Source organism: Dama dama, chromosome 20 (assembly GCF_033118175.1).
Source record: "Dama dama isolate Ldn47 chromosome 20, ASM3311817v1, whole genome shotgun sequence".
NCBI classification, from domain to species: domain Eukaryota; kingdom Metazoa; phylum Chordata; class Mammalia; order Artiodactyla; family Cervidae; genus Dama; species Dama dama.
Window position 1 is genome coordinate 91,020,655 of NC_083700.1, and position 19,146 is coordinate 91,039,800.

General features: G+C 43.0%; 1 protein-coding gene and 1 long non-coding RNA gene across 2 annotated transcripts in view; one reads left to right on the plus strand and one right to left on the minus strand.

Moving 5' to 3' along the window:
* The window catches only part of ORC1 (origin recognition complex subunit 1), a 33,753-nt gene extending 17,621 nt beyond the window's left edge, over positions 1 to 16,132 (plus strand). The window contains exons 10-18 of the mRNA XM_061121895.1: positions 4,697 to 4,794; positions 5,588 to 5,689; positions 6,090 to 6,261; positions 6,962 to 7,069; positions 7,331 to 7,480; positions 8,160 to 8,279; positions 12,782 to 12,951; positions 13,915 to 14,002; positions 15,795 to 16,132. Of these exons, the coding sequence (XP_060977878.1) occupies positions 4,697 to 4,794; positions 5,588 to 5,689; positions 6,090 to 6,261; positions 6,962 to 7,069; positions 7,331 to 7,480; positions 8,160 to 8,279; positions 12,782 to 12,951; positions 13,915 to 14,002; positions 15,795 to 15,989 (1,203 nt within the window). The 3' untranslated portion in view covers positions 15,990 to 16,132. The remainder of the gene's footprint in view (positions 1 to 4,696; positions 4,795 to 5,587; positions 5,690 to 6,089; positions 6,262 to 6,961; positions 7,070 to 7,330; positions 7,481 to 8,159; positions 8,280 to 12,781; positions 12,952 to 13,914; positions 14,003 to 15,794) is intronic.
* Positions 8,575 to 19,130, minus strand: LOC133041356 (uncharacterized). Its single transcript, XR_009689220.1, has 4 exons — positions 19,091 to 19,130; positions 14,417 to 14,550; positions 13,870 to 13,978; positions 8,575 to 12,410 (listed from the first exon to the last, which is right to left on the minus strand). It is a non-coding gene; the product is annotated as an uncharacterized LOC133041356 (long non-coding RNA).
* Positions 19,131 to 19,146: the final 16 nt, after the last annotated feature.

A 19,146-nucleotide genomic window follows, 5' to 3' on the forward strand; every position in this document is an offset into this window, starting at 1 on the left:
AAGCATCTTGTTCCTTAGAGCAATTTAGAAATGCCTAATTAGGAGGCTTTTTTCTAAAGCTGATCTCTATTTCTCCATATCAAGAAAAATGTGATTGAGCTTGGGTTGAAGTCAACAAAAGACCTTTAGGGAAAGAAATCCAATTCAGCAGCCCCCAACCTTTTTGGCACCACGGACTGGTTTCATGGAAGACAGTTTTTCCATGGACTGGGTTGGGGGAGGGGGTGTGTGGATTTAGGGATGATTCAGGCACATCACATTTATTGTGCACTTTATTTCCATTATTATTATGTAAGCTCCACCTCCAGTCATCAAGCATTAGATCCTGGAGGTTGGGGACCTCTGCAATAGATTACCTTTGGAGACCAGGCAATCTTATATAAGGGGATTGCTCTGGTTTGATTCCATTTTCTGAGTCCCACCCAGAAGAATGGATTTAGGGTGTGGTGGGCCCTCTTTAGCATAATAAAAAAGGTCAGAGGACAGCCTTTTTAAAAAAATACTTTCTCAGCAAGGTTTTGTTACTATTTTCCTGTTTTCTCCAAGTTAATAAATGTAAAGCTGATTTGAGTCTTAAGTGCTTCTCTGCTTCTGAGAAAAGGTGCAGAGATTGTCACTTTATAGCTTGGCTGGAAGCAGGGGGTTGGTAGGTGAAACGCCCCCATAAAAGGGAGTGCTTTGTGAAAACCCTGTGGATACTGCTGGGTAGCAGGCCTGCTCTAGTGAGCCAGTGGCAAGGAACAGAATAGTAAAATAGGGCTGTTGGCCTAAGCTGAACAGTGACCCTGGGGTCTGGAGTGGAAAAATCTGGGGAGGTTTCTCTGGGTACTATGTAGTGAATTGTGGAAATTCTGAACTAAAGGTTGGCCATATTTTCAAAAAAGTCTAAAGGAGAATCTTTCTTTCTTAGGGATGATTTTTTAAATTTTAATCAGTAAATGCAACTCACGGGGGTGGAATAGAGGAGGATCTTATGAATCAAACCTAGTTTATGCCTCCTACTCTACCCTGTATCCGGGCAGAGTATTTAGGATTTCTTAATATTTTTCTTTCTTTTAAGATAAGTTTATTTGAAAAAGTATATAATCCGTACTTTTATTCATTCCTTCGTCACTTCAGTTCACTTCGGTCACTCAGCCATGTCTGAATCTTTGTGACCCCATGGACTGCAGCACACCAGGCCTCCCTGTCCATCATCAACTCCCGGAGTCTACTCAAACACATGTCCATTGAGTTGGTGATGCTATCCAACCATCTCATCCTCTGACGTCCCCTTCTCCTCCCACCTTCAATCTTTCCCAGCTTCAGGGTCTTTTCAAGTGACTCCGTTCTTCACGTCAGGTGGCCAAAGTATTAGAGCTTCAGTTTTAGCATCAGCCCTTCCAATGAAGATTCAGGACTGATTTCTTTAGGATGGACTGGTTGGATCTCCTTGCAGTCCAAGGGACTCGGAAGAGTCTTCTCCAATACCACAGTTTAAAAGCATCAATTCTTTGGCACTCAGCTTTCTTTATAGTCCAACTCTCACATCCATACATGACTACTGGAAAAACAATAGCTTTTACTAGATGGACCTTTGTTGGCAAAGTAATAATGTCTCTGCTTTTTAATATGTTGCCTCGTTTTGGTCATAACTTTTCTTCCAAGGAGCAAGCATCTTTTAATTTCATGGCTGTAGTCACCATCTGCAGTGATTTTGGAGCCCCTAAAAATAAAGTCTGTCACTATTTCCACTGTTTCCCCATTATTTGCCATGAAGTAATGGGACTGGGTGCCATGATCTTAGTCTTCTGAATGTTGAGTTTTAAGCCAACATTTTTCACTCTCTTTCACTTTCATCAAGAGGCTCTTTAGTTCTTCACTTTCTGCCATGAGGGTGATGTTATCTGCATATCTGAGGTTATTGATATTTCTCCCAGCAATCTTGATTCCAGCTTGTGCTTCATCCAGCCCAGTGTTTCTCATGATGTACTCCGCATATAAGTTAAATAAGCAGGGTGACAATATACAGCTTTGATGTACTCCTTTCCTGATTTGGAACCAGTCTGTTTTTCCATGTCCAGTTGCTTTATGACCTGCATATAGATTTCTCAAGAGACAGGTCAGATGGTCTGGTATTCTCATCTCTTGAAGAATTTTCCAGTTTGTTGTGATCCACACAGTCAAAGGCTTTGGCGTAGTCAATAAAGCAGAAGTAGATGTTTCTCTGGAACTTTCTTGCTTTTTCAGTGATCCAGTAGATGTTGGCAATTTGACCTCTGGTTCCTCTGCCTTTTCTAAAACCAGCTCGAACATCTGGAAGTTCACGGTTCATGTACTGTTGAAGCCTGGCTTGGAGAATTGTGAGATGAGTGCAATTATGTGGTAGTTGAGCATTCTTTGGCATTGCCTTTCTTTGGGATTGGAATGAAAACTGATCTTTTCCAGTCCTGTGGCCGCTACTTAGTTTTCCAAATTTGCTGGCATATTGAGTGCAGTGCTTTCACAGCATCGTCTTTTAAAGGGATTTGAAATAGCTTAACTGAACTTCCATCACCTCCACTAACTTTTTTGTAGTGATGCTTCATAAGGCCCACTTGACTTCACATTCCAGGATGTCTAGCTCTAGGTGAGTGATCACACCATTGTGATTATCTGGGTCATGAAGATCTTTTTTGTACAGTTCTTCTGTGTATTCTTGCCACCCCTTCTTAATATCTTCTGCTCCTGTTAGGTCCATACCATTTCTTTCCTTTATTGTGCCCATCTTTTCATGAAATGTTTCCTTGATATCTCTACTTTTCTTGAAGAGATCTCTCGTCTTTCCCATTCTATTGTTTTCCTCTATTTCTTTGCATTGATGACTGAGGAAGGCTTTCTTATCTCTCCTTGCTATTTTTGGAACTCTGCATTCCAATGGGTATATCTTTCCTTTTGTCTTTAGCCTTTCGCTTTTCTTCTTTTCACGGCTATTTGTAAGGCCTCCTCCAACAACCATTTTGCCTTTTTGCATTTCTTTTTCTTGGGGATGGTCTTGATGCCTGCCTCCTGTACAATGTAACGAACCTCCATCCATAGTTCTTCAGGCACTCTATCAGATCTAATCCCTTGAATCTATTTCTCACTTCCAATGTATAATCCTAAGGGATTTGATTTAGGTCATACCTGAATGGTCTAGTGGTTTTCCCCACTTTCTTCAATTTAAGTCTGAATTTGGCAATAAGGAGTTCATGATCTGAGCCACAGTCAGCTCCCGGTCTTGTTTTTGCTGACTGTATAGAACTTCTCCGTCTTTGGCTGCAAAGAATATAATCAATCTGATTTCAGTATTGACCATCTGGTGATGTCCATGTGTAGAGTCTTCTCTTGTGTTGTTGGAAGAGGGTGTTTGCTATGACCAGTGCATTCTCTTGGCAAAGCTCTGTTAGCTGTGCCCTGCTTCATTTTGTACTCCAAGGCCAAATTTGCCTGTTACTCCAGGTATTTCTTGACTTCCTACTTTTGCATTCCATTCCCCTATAATGAAAAGGACGTCTTTTTTGGGTGTTAGTTCTAAAAGGTTTTGTAGGTTCATAGAACCGTTCAACTTCAGCATTACTGGTCGGGGCACAGGCTTGGATTACTGTGATATTGAATGGTTTGCCTTGGAAATAAACAGAGATCATTCTATCATTTTTGAGATTGCATCCAAGTACTGCATTTCAGACTCTTTTGCTGACCCTATGATGGCTATGCCATTTCTTTTAAGGGATTCTTGCCCACAGTAGTAGATATAATGGTCATCTGAGTTAAATTCACCCATTCCATTCCATTTTAGTTCACTGATTCCTAAAATGTCAACGTTTACTCTTGCCATCTTCTGTTTGACCACTTCCAATTTGCCTTGATTCATGGATCTAACATTCCAGGTTCCTATGCAATATTGTTCTTTACAGCATCGGACTTTACTTCCATCACCAGTCACATCCACAGCTGGGTGTTGTTTTTGCTTTGGCTGTGTCTCTTCATTCTTTCTGGAGTTGTTTGTCCACCGATCTCCAGTAGCATATTGGGCACCTACTGACATGGGAAGTTCACCTTTCAGTGTCCTATCTTTTTGCCTTTTCATACTGTTCATGGGGTTCTCAAGGCAGGAATACTGAAGAGGTTTGCCATTCCCTTCTCTAGTGGACCACATTCTGTCAGACCTCTCCACCGTGACCTGTCCATCTTGTGTGGCCCTACATGGCATGGCTCATAGTTTCATTGAGTCAGACTGACAGTGTTTTCAGATCCTAATACTATATGTAAATTATAAATAAGAAATTGTTTGGACTGTGAACAAAATGTATGTGTAATGTGAGGGGAGAAAGGGAGAATCTTGGTACTTTATACAGGAAGATACTAAGAGGAATTGACTCACTACCTCTCTTCCTTTTATCAGATCATCACAATCAGATTTGCTGATACATCCTGGATGGAGTTTGCTTTGTTTTTCCCTTCAAAAATATGTTCTCTCTCTTTTAAAAATCTTTATTTTATTTTGGAGTATCGGTGATTTACAATGCTGTGTTTGTTTCAGGTGTACAGCAAAGTGATTTAGTTATATACATATACATAGGTCCATGGTTCTTCAGATTCTTTTCCCATTTAGGTTATTACAGAATATTGAGTATAGTTCCCTGTGCTGTACAGTAGGTCCTTGTTGATTATCTAAATTTCCTTCTTTTGAACACAGCCTGAGCCCAGAACACCACGTGATGCCACTCCCCGGATCCGCAGCCGAAACCTGGCTGCCCAGGAGCCCACCAACATGCTGGAGGAGGCCCGGCTAAGGTGACACGGCTCTGGGGCCCCTTTCGGATAGGCCGAAACAGACCTCTGCTTTTATTCATGTGAACTGGCAGTACTTTGTGGTCATTGTGTATATAATACCAGAGAAAGTGAAAGTTGCTCAGACCTGTCTGACTCCTTGCCACCCCATGGACTATACAGTCCATGGAATTCTCCAGGCCAGAATATTGGAGTGGGTAGCCTATCTCTTCTCCAGCAGATCTTCCCGACCCAGGAATCCACCTGGGGTCTCCTGCATTGCAGGTGAATTCTTTACCAACTGAGCTATCAGGGAAGCCCAGTAATAAAGGTAGCGGGTAAAATGAAGGTGCATGTTTAGAAAAGAGAAACCTCTCAAGCAGTGTCTGCGTGAGCCACTGTGGACAAGTCCTGGGAGGAGTCTGCAGTACACTGCTTCGCTTTTCTCAGGGATGGAAGGTCATGATACTGCTTCTCAGTTGCAGTATGTTTTAGAGCTTTGTGGGGACTTTTTAAAAATAGGTAAGCCTAGATCCTGCCAGAAATCAGCTGAATCATAATCTCATGTGAGAGAGGTCTACCCACATGATCTGGGGAAAGCTCCCAAGTAATACGTACTCTTGATTAGAACCACTGAACTGGGTAATATGTCTGGGTGGAGAAGGGCCAAATGAAGAGGTTTAAGAATGAAGGCATTCCCATGGATTTGTGATTAAGGTTTCCAATAGAAACTATAGCTAAGTCTTTTCCTTTATTATGCAGTTGATAGTAAATTGTTTATAACGTCCTCCTCTTCCCTCATTTACCACCACTGTAGGCTGCATGTTTCTGCTGTACCCGAGTCTCTTCCCTGTCGGGAGCAGGAATTCCAAGACATTTACAACTTTGTGGAAAGCAAACTCCTTGACCGCACTGGAGGGTGAGTTGTGTTGAGGGAGGCAGAATGGTCAGGAGGCCCCTGCCAGTGCACCACCATAGGTGCAGTTCAACCAGTCTTTCCCTAGTGTTGGAAAAACAGGCAAGCTCATTGCTGAAGCAGCTTTTGTTATCAGAATATTTCTATAGAAATTTTGTCTTTCATAGAAAATAACTCTGGCCTTTTTGGGGAGGCATTTTGCATACAGAGTTGCCTATGGAATGAGTGACTGTATATAAACAGGTCCTGCTCTGGTCAGCTTCCAAAAATGACCCTTACTCCTCCCACCTCCACATTTCATGGGTCTCTGTCCTTCCTTCAGCATACATTCTCATACTCATAACTGATGATAGTGTGACGCAGCTACACAGACCTAACCCGGGGTCTTCTCCTCTTGCCCCAGGTGCATGTACATCTCCGGGGTCCCTGGGACAGGGAAGACTGCCACTGTGCACGAGGTGATGCGCTGCCTGCAGCAGGCAGCCCAAGACAGTGACGTTCCTCCCTTTCAATACATTGAGGTCAATGGCATGAAGCTGACAGAACCCCACCAAGTCTACGTGCAGATCTTACAGGTGAGCAGAGCTGGTTGGGCCTTCTTGTTTATTTTGTTTTGGTTTGGGGTGGGTTTTTTTTTTTTCGGTCAAGCAGCTTGCAGGATCCTAGTTCCCCAACCAGGGATTCAGCCCAGGCCCTCAGCAGTGAAAGTGCAGAGTCTCAGCCACTGGATTGCCAGGGAATTCCAATTTGGGCTTTTTGAAAAATACAGTTTCTGGGTGGCACATGAAAAGGGAAAGGTTTACTTAGTTTTGTGCATATAACATGTTTTCAACTTCCCGTATGTGTAGCAGTAGAAAGGGCAAAGAAGGCAGAATTCATGCCCTCAAGGACCTTGAAGTCTGGGAGCTAGTACTTAACCAGGAGGGTGAAAACCATTTGTATACAGCAGGCGTGGCAGTAAATTGGAAAAGGGTAGGCTGGAATTTGAGTCTCACTCTTTGACTCACTAGCTGCTGTCCTGGAAGAAGTAATGTCCAGTCATGCAGTGATGATTCTGGAGGGGCTTCTGGGATTGCCCTGTGGCTCGTGTGCATTTCAGACACAATTTATGTCTCTTGTGGCCATCTCTTCTCCTCCCGGTGGAAGACAGAGGGTAGGATACTGAAGTCCTCAGGCTAAATAGCTTCCTCTATAGGCAGATTTAACTTTAAACTCTTAAAAGGGGAGTCAAATCCTTATAGTGTACCACACCCATTCTTTTCCCCCTCACTGCAGAAGCTGACAGGTAAAAGGGCAACAGCCAACCACGCAGCAAAACTGCTGGCTAAGCGATTCTGCGCTCAAGGGTCCTCTCAGGAAACCACCGTGCTGCTTGTGGATGAGGTGAGAAGGCACCCACGGGAGCACCGGAGTGGCTCTTGACTGGGGCTCGGGAGCAGATACAAGGCAGGAGGGAAGTCCTGGCTCCCTTCTCCTTCACTTGGGCACATTCTCTGGTGGGGAGGGGCATGTGTCCTGACATCCTTGCTGCTCAGGTGGTGTGACCTGAGGGCACGTGCTGTGAAAGCAGCAGTAACCGGCTTCTCTCTGGGGTCCCGGCTCTTTCTCTGTGGTTGACCCTGTGTCTCTCTCCGTTCCTGGCAGCTTGACCTTTTGTGGACCCAGAAACAAGACGTGATGTACAATCTCTTTGACTGGCCCACTCACAAGGAGGCCCGCCTTGTGGTCCTGACCATTGCTAACACCATGGACCTGCCAGAGCGCATCATGATGAACCGGGTGTCCAGCCGACTGGTAGGGCCATTCTCAAGCTGTTCTTATAGTCCCAGAGCTGGGCCAAGGAGTTCTGCAAAAATGAATACATAGGATCTAAAATAGATGGGGAAAAGTAAGAAATGTGATTTCTGAAATTCTGATAATTTCTACATTAGAATTAAATATGTCACCATTGCATGGTTTTCTGCAAACGTATCTTCTTGGGGTTCTACTACCTCTGCACTCAAACTGCACAGAGCACTAAAGGTTTAATTATTTAAAAAAAATATTTAAGTGCTTACCCCTTGGCAGGCAGTGTTAGACGCACGAAGTATGGCAGTGAACAGGGCGGACCCGGTCTCTGGCCTTGTGGACCTTGTGGTTCAGTAGAAGTGAAACCAGAAGCTCAGCTGATGTTGTAGAGCCGAAGATCCTCCCTCCAGCTCTAATGAGAGCACCTCTGCTCAGATCTACTAGTAAATGATTCCGGTAGAATAAAAGTTTCTTTTAAGCTAAATGAAAAAATCGTTGAGAACTACTGCCCTACAGGGTCCCACGGGCCATTGTCAGTAACAAAAGGAGCTGGAAGCAGTGGTAGTCCTGGGATGAAATGTGTAAATTGTTATCTGAGACTTGGTTTGGGGGATTTGCAAGTGGCTTTCCGACTGTCCGAGTGGGAAATCCATGTACTTGTTCCTCTGTCGTCTTGACTCCCCAGGGTCTGACCAGGATGTCCTTCCAGCCCTATACTCACAGCCAGCTGCAGCAGATCCTAATGTCCCGACTCAGACATGTAAAGGCTTTTGAGGATGATACCATCCAGCTGGTAGCCAGGAAGGTAAGTCGCCTTTGGGGAGCCCCTAGCCACACTGACAGTGTTTGCTGACCACCTGCCCATGTTAGGCCCTAGGCTGGGTGCTCTGGAGGTGAAGAAAAAATTAGGAAGTCCTGTAAAAACAAATTCAGAAAATAGAAACAAAATTCTGAAAAATTCCTTAAGCTTATTGTATGATTAATTATTAAAAGGCTCTGAGTATGATGGGCTTATATATATATATATATATATATAAATGAAGATTAATTAATTCAGAGTGCTTTGTATAATTAGAAGGGCAACATAGTCAATGGGGTAGACAAATCTGGTTTGAATTCTGACTCTAATAGGTGTGTGGCAAGTTATAGAAAAGTTACTTTAAAACCTCTGGGCTCCAGTTTTCTTCTGAAAAATAGCTATGTCATAGGGTCATTGTGGGAATTAAATGAGAGCGTGTCTGTAATGTGCCTAGCAGGGTGCATGCTCTGTGGTGGGTATGACGTGTGGCATTCTCCCACTTGAGGCCCACTGGGAGAATGCCAACTGAGATTCCACTAAGACTTCTCTGAGGCGGCTGAGGAACAAAGCAGGTTAAATGTCTACCTGGGGCTGAACAAGAGAAACCACACAGCCACAGTATTTCAGCACTTAAAAGAATTGTAAACTTGTTTCTAGTTTTTTGCCAGAAACAATGTAAATTCTGAATGGCTATAGTAGCAACACATGTCTATAACATGTGCTCAGAGCTAGGCACTCTGTTAAGTATTAGGGTCAGCAGAGAGCCAGATATGGTGTTTATCTCCAAGCTATGCTTTCCAGGAGAGACAGCCTCAAAGTTACTCTCTACCCACTCTTTTGGGTAGAGTTTCTCCACCCCTCAGTTCAGTTCAGTTGCTCAGTCGTGTCCTACTCTTTGCGAACCCATGGACTGCAGCACGGTAGGCTTCCCTGTCCATCACTAATTCCCAGAGCTTGCTCAAACTCATGTCCATTGCATCGGTGATAGCATCCAACCATCTCATCCTCTGTGATCCCCTTCTCCTCCTGCCTTCAATCTTTCCCAGCATCAGGGTCTTTTCCAATGAGTCAGTTCTTCGCATCAGGTGGCCACAGTATTGGAGCTTCAGCATCAGTCCTTCCAGTGAATATTCAGGACTGATTTCCTTTAGGATGGACTGGTTTGATCTCCTTGCACTCCAGCCAGGGGACTCTCAAGAGTCTTCTCCAGCACCACAGTTCAAAAGCATCAGTTCTACCGCCGCAGTCATACAGTTTCTAAAAGTTCTTTCCCCTCTGAGTGGGCCTTTTATGCACCATCCTACTTATTTGAGGTTGTTTTCTTCCTTTGACCAGGGGAGGTGAACTGGAGTCAGGGAGGGTGGAGGTCTTCAAATTCAGTATGCAAATAGTAACTGTCTATATTTAGTAAGGGACATCCCCTTCTTTGCAACAATTGCTAGTGTTCCAGGTTGATCAACTTTGTTTATCTTTGCTTGAGAATAAATTTCTGGTCTCCTGCTATGGTGTAAGTGGGATAATCTCCAGGGCAGAGCGTTTTATGGAAACAGCACAAATCACCAAGGCACAACATTTTCTCACAGAATATTGCTCGAATGTTCACCCACCAGCATGAAATGGGGGGGAGGCCTAGGCAAGGGTCAACAAACTTCTTTGGTTTTTTTTTTTTAATTGTTTGTTTATTTTACTTTACAACATTGTATTGGTTTTGCCATACATTGACTTGAATCCGCCATGGGTGTACATGTGTTCCCCATCCTGAACCCCCCTCCCACCTCCCTCCCCATCCCACCCCTCTGGTTTTGTGGGCCATAATGGTCTGTTACCACTATTCAGTCCTGCCCTTAAATTGTGAAAGCAGCCACGTAAACAAATGTGCAAAGCTGTATTCCAGTAAAACTTTATTTTCAAAAACGTGGCAGGCCATAGTGTGCTGATTCCTAATCTAGGGCATCAGTTTCTTAACTTTCAACCAGTCCTCCTCGTTTTAGACAAAGTTCCCTCTTTACCCCCAGTTCCAGTACCACTAACAATTTGAGTGTTTTGAAGATTTTTAGTGTAGCTTTAGGTTTGTTCTTGGATTCCTCACTACTGATTTAGGACTGGGCTTTCTACAGTCAGCTAAGTCAACCACTACTACCCTGCCACCTCTTTCTAACTTGCAGAATTATATTGTTTACTGCTCTCCAGTTGCTTGCTTATTTAGGGTTCTTGGTCTTTAAATAATGTTTCGGAAGGCTTCACATTTGGCTGCTGTTTTTACCCAAAACTCTTGCCTGTAATTTCAAACCTCTCTTTTGTTTCTTAACATAAAAACAAACATACCTATATTGTTTATCTTGTAGTTATGATATCTGACGTCTTTGTGAGTTTACTTCTATCGCTTCTATAAAAAAGGCCACGTCTATATGGCCTTGTTTACTTGTTTTTTGTGTTTTGCTCCTTAGAGCTTTATCTGGAAGTTGATTGAGGCCTGCGTTGAACTTGAATTCATTTAGTTCGTTTTGCGCTTCTGTCAGTTACTGAGGGGCACTGCCAACGGTGACCATTTTCACTGAGGGTTTTTAGGAGACACAACATGAATATGAACTGCAGATCCACATGAGGGGTTGTGGTTGCAAAGACTCAGAGGATTTTTTTTCCCCTTACACCCCCTCCCAACACCAAAGTCACACAGGCCATTTTTCTTACCATCCCTTCTGCATGAAGAGTCTCTCATTCATCCTCATACTGGGGGTGTGGTGGTGTTCAGACCCCAGGTTTATGCAGTGTCTTCTTAGATTCCATGTTTGGTGTCCCCAGCTTTTTTTTTTTACTCCCTCACACCAGCAGCAGTCAGAAAGAGTGCTTATGGTCACCAAGACTCAGGCCCTTGGAGGGGAGCTGCTTTCGGTATTTTCTTGCTTCCCAGGGTCCCCTGCCCACTCTTGATTCTAGACCTCTGCAGCAGCCCCTTGAGTCCCTGCTATTATCCACTGTATGGAGCTGCTTCACATGAGGAAAGGAGGAAAGATAGGAAACCGCCCCCCCCCACCACCCACCCACCCAGGACATCCTCACCAGCTGAATATGGGGGATTAGGAGGAGGGAATAATATACACTGCTGTTCATATTTCTGTCTTGGGTCACTGAAAAAGTGACCCAAAAGTATTTGAATGTCTTATAGTTGAATTCTGAAAACAAATAGAAAACATAAAAACTCCTATAATCCCACTTCCCAGAAATAACTCTCTTTAATGTCCTAGTTTGGTGTATGTGTATATACCTATATAATTTGCTTTTCTATTTTTTAATGTTATCACTTTATTTTTGATTTGTTTCAATATTTATCTGTTTATTTGGTTGTGCTGCCTCTTAGTTGTAGCACACAGGATCTTCAGTTGCAACATGTGAACACTTAGTTGTGGCATGTGGGATCTAGTTCCCCAACCAGAGATGGACTCCCGGGCTCCCTGCATTGGGAGCACAGAGCTTTAGCCACTGGACCACCAGAGAAATCCCTACAGTTTGCTTTTTTAAACCTGATGTTATATAAATTTTGGAAGAAAATAGTTCTTTTGGGATACCATCGGACAGGATGTCATCGCCTGCAGTGGTCGTTAGGCAAATGACGGCGTTGCTGGCAAGCACTGGGAATGCAGAAACAGAGGTCCCTGCAGACAGTGCTGAGTCCAAGAGTTCCCTCAGTGCAATTTAAAATGCAAGTGCCCACCTATGTCACCTCGGGAGAGAGTACAGGCCTCCCCGTGAACGGAGCCCAGGAGGCCCTCAGCCCCAGTGCACAGGGAAGGGCAGGCACAAAAGTACAGCCGTTGGCGTGGGGGATTGGTCTGACTCATCTAATCACGGATTCCTCTGGGTCCTCCAGTTTCATGGCTTCCTTCCCTCTTGATTCTGGTTCATTTAGCCATTGGCCAGGTGGTTTCCAAAATTCACCACGTGCTATGAGCCTCAGGCTGTGGCAAAATAGGCTCCACTTCAGTCTTTTGGCTTTTTCTCTTTATGCAAGGAACAGACCCTTGTTTTTCCAGATGGTTCAATAATAATCTTGGGCCAAGGGTCTCTTCTTGTAGATTTCTTCATTTCTCTATTATTAAATACAGCTGAGAATTTCTGCCTTTTCCATTCTGGAATTATCTGTAAAGCCAAGACAAAGGTGTGGACCAGGGGAAGAGTTCCAGACACAGTATAATAATTTACAGTATATCTGTGCTCCCACCAGGTCCCCGGAAAGGGCTAAGTACTTAATTTCAGGCTTTAGTCCATTCGTCTTTATTGAATTTGTTGCAATGTTGCTTCTGTTCCATGCCCAAGAGGTATGTGGGATCTTAACTCCCTGACCAGGGATCGAACGCTCACCCCATGCGTCGGAAGGCGAAGTCTTAACCACTGGACCACCAGGAAAGTCCCCCTACCTTTCCTTTTTAGCTGAACACAGAATCAGTTGGTTTTTCTCATGGGTTGAGGTGACAAGGGGACCTCAAGGAATAAAATATTGCCTCTTGTAGGTAGCAGCTCTCTCTGGAGATGCACGACGCTGCCTGGACATTTGTAGGCGTGCCACAGAGATCTGTGAGTTCTCCTGCCAGAAGCCCGACTCCCCTGGCCTGGTCACTACAGCCCATTTACTAGAAGCCATAGATGAGATGTTTTCATCATCATATATCACTGCCATCAAGTAAGACCCTTCTGCCTCCTGACTCCCAACCTCCCTCAGAGGACCACTGAAGAGGGCCATAGAAGCATGTTTTCCTTTCAAAGCTTTTACTCATTCAACCTACATTTACTGACAATGTTGTTCTTTCTCTTAAGGGACATAGTCTAGTCAGAGAGACAGAAATGTAATCCTAGTATGATATATTGAGTTACACTATAGGTGTTTATGAAGCAAAGTGCTGTGGAAATAAGATTGAAGTAGCTATTCTCTAACTTTGAATGACGTATTCAACCATGTAATGGGAGTGCTGGTACATGTCCAGATAAACTTGCTGTGTTCCCGCACTTCCAAAGTGGTATTTTTCATATCATTTTGAGACTTTGGCGGGGGGAGGGGAATCCTTGCCAAATAATATAGGAACATAGGAGGAAACAGTTCCAAGTGTTTTCCTGTCTCTTCTCTAAAGACACAGAATATCTTTATTTGACTTTTCTCCAGGTTGGTGATACAGGGAGTCCCCTACATACAAATGAGTTCTGTTCTGAGAGTGCATTCATAAGTCCAACAAAGTTATCCTAGGTACAACTAGCATAATTGGTTATATAGTACTGTACTGTAATAGGCTTATATTTTCACATAAATAATACATAAAAAACAACACCACAAAATAAGGAAAACATTTTTTCATCTTACAGAAGTATATAGTACAGTTCAACACCTGGCTTACAGGAGCTGGCGACCAGTGAACAGGCAAGAAGAGTTACTGACTAGAACGGGGAGAGGAGGTGGGAGATGGTAGAGCTGAAGGATCATCAGCAATAGGAGACAGAGGGCAAGCTGCCACTTCACTCACCCTGAGGTTGACGGCACAGGTTCTGGTTCCTTGCTGGAACCAGATGCACATTCGTATCTTTGAAGGTTCACATGTAGGGGACTTACTGTGCAGCCACTTTGGAGAATTCACATTTCCTCATTTTCTTTAAGAAATTCCTCCGTTCTGGAACAGAGCTTTCTGAGAGCCATCCTTGCAGAGTTCCGTCGATCAGGACTGGAGGAAGCAACATTTCAACAGGTGATTGATCTGTTTTTCAAAAATCCTAGATTTTGGTCTGGTGGGAATATGTGGGAATATCAAACCAGCTCATTTTTATTGAGCTGGTATATTGAAAATAAAACCATATTGTATTGCATGAGAAGAGACTTACAGCAAATGATTTCTGCATATGAGATTGAAGCTTTAGTATGTGCCAGATACTTTTATGCGAGTGGGAGATTCACAGATGAACAAAAGTTACTGCCCCGATACAGCTTATGGTATATTGGGAGGCATGGCTCTCAGAATGACCCTTGTTTAAAAACAAATCACAAAGACCAGCCCAAACGCTCTGAGCATAATTTCAATTATATCAAGTAAAGGAATCGTTAGGGCTCATGCCTTAGTGAGCTGGGGGCCTCCCACTTATTCTACACCTCTCATGTCTCTTACCTTGCCACACTAGAGTCAACTTCAGTAGGGTCTTCTTTCCCCACTGATTCTGCCAAGCCCATTCCTTTGGCTGTGGTTTCGAGGGATAGTAGGTAGAGACAGTGGGAATCTCTTTGATCCATTCATGCGAGTCACTAATTAGATGACAAGGCATTTTGGCTATCTTAAGAGAGTCATAGTTACTCCTGCCATTTACCTGTGCTTCCTTGAATTTCTTCACTTTGACATTCAGAGCACTGGGTAGAAATCACATCGCATCGACACCTGCCTCAGGCCTTCGCTATGCTCTGTTTTAATTAAACGGTCTGATTCCCCTGGTCTGCACCAGTTCCAAGTTGGTTGCTAGGCACTGGCGGAGGCGAGGTTTGTTTACAACTGTGTGCATAGGTACTGAGCTGCCTTTGAAGATGAATTATCAAAGATGTTTGAGTAAATACCCAGCAGTTTGTATGTCTGTTTGTATGAGTATGTTTTAGATAAATAGAGAAGTCAGGAAAACATTTCCTTCCAGCTTTTCTTAATTTATTTATGTTTGGCTGCTCTGGGTCTTGGTTGCTACTCTTGGGTTTTCTCTGTGGCGAGCAGGGGCTCCTCTTTGCTGCGGTGCTCGGGCTCCTCACTGTGGTAGCTTCTGTGGCAGAGCACAGGCTGTGGGTTTGCAGGCTCAGTAGTTGTGCTGCGTGGGCTTAGCTGCCCTGAGGCATGGGGAATCTTTCTGAACCAGGGATCGAACCCATGTCCCCTGCATTGGCAGGTGGACTCTTCCCTGGACCACCAGGGAAGTCCCAAGTTCTATTTTTAAATATTTAGTTGCTAATCATGTTTTGCCTGTTACTGGTTTTCTAAAGCCTGAGATAGCTCTTCTGCACAGAGTGTCTTGTATTCTCTCTGCACTTTTGATTTTTCCAAGGGTCATACCTTGGCACCCTGCTCACTGTTTCTGCCAAGGAAAAATGCCCGTATAGCAAAATTTGACTTGAATTATGACAATCTCAATTGGACCCATCAGCCCCTGGAGATGAGGACTGTTTGTACAGCTGTGACAGTTACTAGGCATTTCATATCTATTAACTCGTGAGGAATATCTTATATTTAATAGATAAAACTGAAGCTTAAAAAGTGAAATAACTGGCCCAGTTTGCTTATTTAGGTAATTGGTAGAACCAGGGTTCAGACCTGCTATTTTCTGATCCTGAGGCCAATACTACATTCTGTCCCTGTCTTTTCATCCCAGTGGGACACCCCTTGGTTCCCTTCTGGGGTCCTGAGTATCCTGGGGAAGAAGTGTCTCAGTTTCCCAAAAGAAGAAATAATGTTTGGATACAGACCCAGGACTACCTTTCTGACTAGCTGACCTCAGGTTTGCTTTTTGTTTCAGGTATACGTTCAACACGTGGCTCTGTGCAGGATGGAGGGCCTCCCGTACCCCACCATGTCGGAGACGATGGCGGTGTGCTCTCGCCTGGGTGCCTGCCGTCTCCTCCTCGTGGAGCCTAGCAGGAATGACGTGCTCCTTCGGGTGCGGCTCAACGTCAGCCAGGATGATGTGCTGTATGCTCTGAAAGAGGAGTGAAGGGCTTCACAAGGAAGGACTGTGATCTGTTTTTAAGGAGCCCTATTTCCTTTTTCTAAGCACATGGAATCATTGTAGCAAAGTATGGAAATAGCTGTCATGTATTTTGGGATTTTCCATTAAATCATTTACTTTTTCCGGGGTGTTTGGGAAGTTTTACAGTCATTATAAATATCAAATTATAAAACCACACACCGTCCTTCCTACAGTAGGCCCTCTCTCTGGCTTTTATTTCTGTTAGTAGCCCTGCCATTTATTTAATGGTAACATATCATGTATATAAATACAATTACTGTATGTATATAAATGCAATTACTGTATCTATATAAAATAGTTCCAGGGGACTTCCGTGGTGGTCCAGTGGCTAGGACTCTGTGGGCCTGGATTTGATCCCTGGTCGAGAAACTAGATCCTACATGTAAGATCCATCACAGCCAAATAAATAAATACTGTTTATAAAAAAAAAATAGTTCCAAGAGAGTAAAGAATTAGTTATATTGGTTGCCTCTGAGATGGCTACCTTCAGGGCTAGAGGAAGTCTTTCACTCTATGTCATTATGTTTCTTTTAACTTTTGAACAATGTGGGTGTAACATGCTTAGTGTATAAAAAAGAACTGTTGGAAATAATATCAGTAATAAATAATCCCTAGCAACAAATAGTAGAAAATGGAATTTTTAAAAAGGTACCATCTATCATAAAAAAATCTTTAAAAATCACTTAGATGGCACAAAAACTTAAGGAACCTAGGAATAAATCTATTAATAATAAAGAGATATAATTAATCTCTAAATATAAATAAATTCTGATTAAAATCTTGATAGGGTTTTTTGTGTAACTTTACAAGTTAATTCTGATAAACCAACAACTGAACAAACTGACATCTAAAAACCTGATGTCAGGGGCTGAGGAAAACACGTCATCCATGTCATAGTCCTGCCAGAAATGTTTGCTGTGAACCTACCAATAAAAAAAATTATCAGGTAAATCAAAATTTACCTAATAAAAAGAGCTAAATAGCTAAATAGATGTGAGGACTTTGATTGGGTCATGGATTTAAGACATTAATACAGTTATAAGCATTATTATGGACTATATTCATATTAGGTAATAGGATTATGTAAATATCTAAGTTTTATGAGTGTGACAAATTATTGTGGTTGTGTAGAAGAATGTCCTTGTTCTTAGGAGAATCATGATAAGGCACTGAGTGAAATATAACATCTGCAACTAATACACATGCATATTATTAAAACTGCATGCAATGGACTAAGGGTATCAGAATAAAGTATGTTACAATAAGAAAAAGGGAAAATGGGTAAATAAGGCATCCACAGAGTAAGAAATATGAATGGCCAACAAATTAGAAACATAGTAAAAGACGCCTGCAAGTCAAAACACTTTCATATCTATTAAAAAACCTTTCCATGGTAATAGAGAACAATTAGAACCCAAATGCCTCATTGATGTAAGTGTAAACTAAGACAACTGCATTGGAGATGATTTGGTAATTTTTAGTCTATAAAATCCTATTAGCCAGCAATTCCACTGCTAGAAATACACCGTAGAGAAACACATACATATACACAAGGAATGTATAAGAACATCCATAGCACTGTAATGGCAAGCCATTGGAAAAGTGAATTATTTTCATACTATGAGATACCATACAGAAATGAAAAGTAAGATCAATGGATGAAGCTTAAAACCAAGGTTGAGTATAAAAAGGAGTTAAAGAAAAATATGTGCAGACAGTGATAATGATACAATGTTAAAGCTAGCAAAAAAATACTACCGGCTGCTTAAGGATGTGCACATACATAGTACAGTGTGTCTACTAGCAATAGTAATGCTCAAGAATACCAAAATCAGGAGAGTGGATATCTCTTTGGGAAAGGGTTGCAACATGAGAGGGGACAGATGGCTTCAACTATATTTCTCAAACTTGATGTAAGTGCCCATGTATTTAACTCACACAAGAAATAGAAACCGTTGAGTGCCTACTATGTACCATGCACTGCCCTAGATAACTTAAAGCACAAAAACTTCTGCCTTTAAGTAGCTTGCATTCTAGCGAATGTTACATATTGTACATTTTTGAATGTCTTAACATTTGAATGTATCATTCAAATTTAATGAAAAGAAATGAGTGAAATTTCCACTTTATTTACTTCTAACACTTCTTTTCTTGGCTCCCCCTTGTGGCTTGTGGGATCTTGGTTGCCGCACCAAACCTGGGCCCTCTGCAGTGAGAGCCCGGAGTCTTAACCTCTGAGCCGCCAGGGGATTCCCTGAAATTCCCCTTTTAAAACAATAAAGATGGGGAATTCCCTGGTGGTTCAGTGCTTAAGACTCCACTTCCACTGCAGCGGTATTGGATGGATCCCTGATCAAGGAACTAAGATCCTGCATGCCAAACGGTAGCCAAGAAGAAAATCTGAGTTTTTTTTTTTTTTTTTTAAGCTGAGTTTTAAAAAATATAAAATAGTAAAGACAGTCTCTTCCTCGGAGAAATCACCAAAAAGGAGGTGGAAAAGCTCTTTGTCCAAGGAAACTGGAAGATAATTCAGAAGTTTAGGAGACAGGCAGGAGGAAACGATTCGCAAGGTTCCAGGAGGTGGCTTCTCTCCCCCGATCCCCCCTTACACTACCCCCTTACACTTGCAGGGTAGGAGAGTAAGAACTTGGTGTTAAACTGAAGTGACTTTATAAAGAGATGCAATGAGTACTGCCTCTCATATCTTAAGGATTAAACCCGCCTTCTGATTAGAAAAGGTAACTTTAGATGCTGCAAGATTAAGAGGAATCTGTGAGCCCCTTTCCCTAGAGACTCAAATTATAAAAGACACTGAAAGAGATGGTAAGGCAGAGAAATCACTCCTATAGGGCGGCGTCCGCACCACCCTCCCCTCCGCGCCGATGGGGGCGGGACGAGGACTTGAAGCTAGATAGGTGAGCGTGCACCCAGGCAACCTCGGAAAGGGGAGTGAGGGAGGAAGGTTGGCGGGAAACCTGTAAATGGGCTAGTACAGACTGCGAGGCTGCTGCATTTGCTCCAGATGTGGAACAGCCCAAAGACCCGCCCGGATAACTTCGCGTTACCTGCCCGAAGGCGCCTGCGCGCTGAGAACTCCACCCTTGGAGTCACCTGTTGGAGC